This window comes from Hylobates moloch, unplaced genomic scaffold, assembly GCF_009828535.3.
Source record: "Hylobates moloch isolate HMO894 unplaced genomic scaffold, HMol_V3 SCAFFOLD_16, whole genome shotgun sequence".
Taxonomy (NCBI): Eukaryota; Metazoa; Chordata; class Mammalia; order Primates; family Hylobatidae; genus Hylobates; species Hylobates moloch.
Window position 1 is genome coordinate 2,625,287 of NW_026652291.1, and position 585 is coordinate 2,625,871.

Genomic DNA, 585 nt, shown 5'->3' on the forward strand with positions numbered 1-585 from the left:
CCAGGAGGCGGAGCTTGCAGTGAGCCGAGATCACACCACTGCACTCCAGCCTAGGTGACAGACCGAGACTCCGTCTCAAAAAAAAAAAAAAAAGACCTGTGCGGACGGTACATTCGGCCCTGGCTAAGCCTGGGGGTCAGCTCCAGGAGCCCCACACACACCCAAATCCTTGTGGACTCAATCCCACAGTCAGCCGGCCCTGTGGAGTTCATGTAGACAGGAAGTCACCCCCGATACTGAAGTGTCACATCCCTGGAATGCTGTATTCTCATCCACATATGGTTGAAAAGTATCTATGAATATCTGTGAATGAGCCCACCCACGCATTCAAACCCATATTGTTCACGGTCAGCTGTACTGACTTTGTGTATGTTACTTACCCCTCCACAGATGCAGACAGGATTGCAGTCGGCCTAGAAGAAGGGCTGTATGTCATAGAGGTCACCCGAGATGGTGAGTGAGCAGGGCGTTTCCAGCCTGGCCTCTGCAGACAGCACAGGGTCAGTAGCTCCTAAAGGTTAAGACAAATGCGCTTGATGAAGGCGCCGGAGGGGCCAGCGTGCCGTGAAGACCAGCATCGAGTGC

General features: G+C 53.5%; 1 protein-coding gene across 3 annotated transcripts in view; it reads left to right on the forward strand.

Moving 5' to 3' along the window:
- The window catches only part of CDC42BPB (CDC42 binding protein kinase beta), a 132,184-nt gene that overhangs the window by 118,152 nt on the left and 13,447 nt on the right, over positions 1-585 (forward strand). For all 3 annotated transcript variants that reach the window (XR_004252812.3, XM_032180540.2, XM_032180541.2), the window contains one exon: positions 391-453. Coding sequence is in view for 2 of the 3 variants with exons in the window: in XM_032180540.2 (XP_032036431.1) it covers positions 391-453 (63 nt within the window). In the remaining variant the exon portion in view is untranslated. The remainder of the gene's footprint in view (positions 1-390; positions 454-585) is intronic.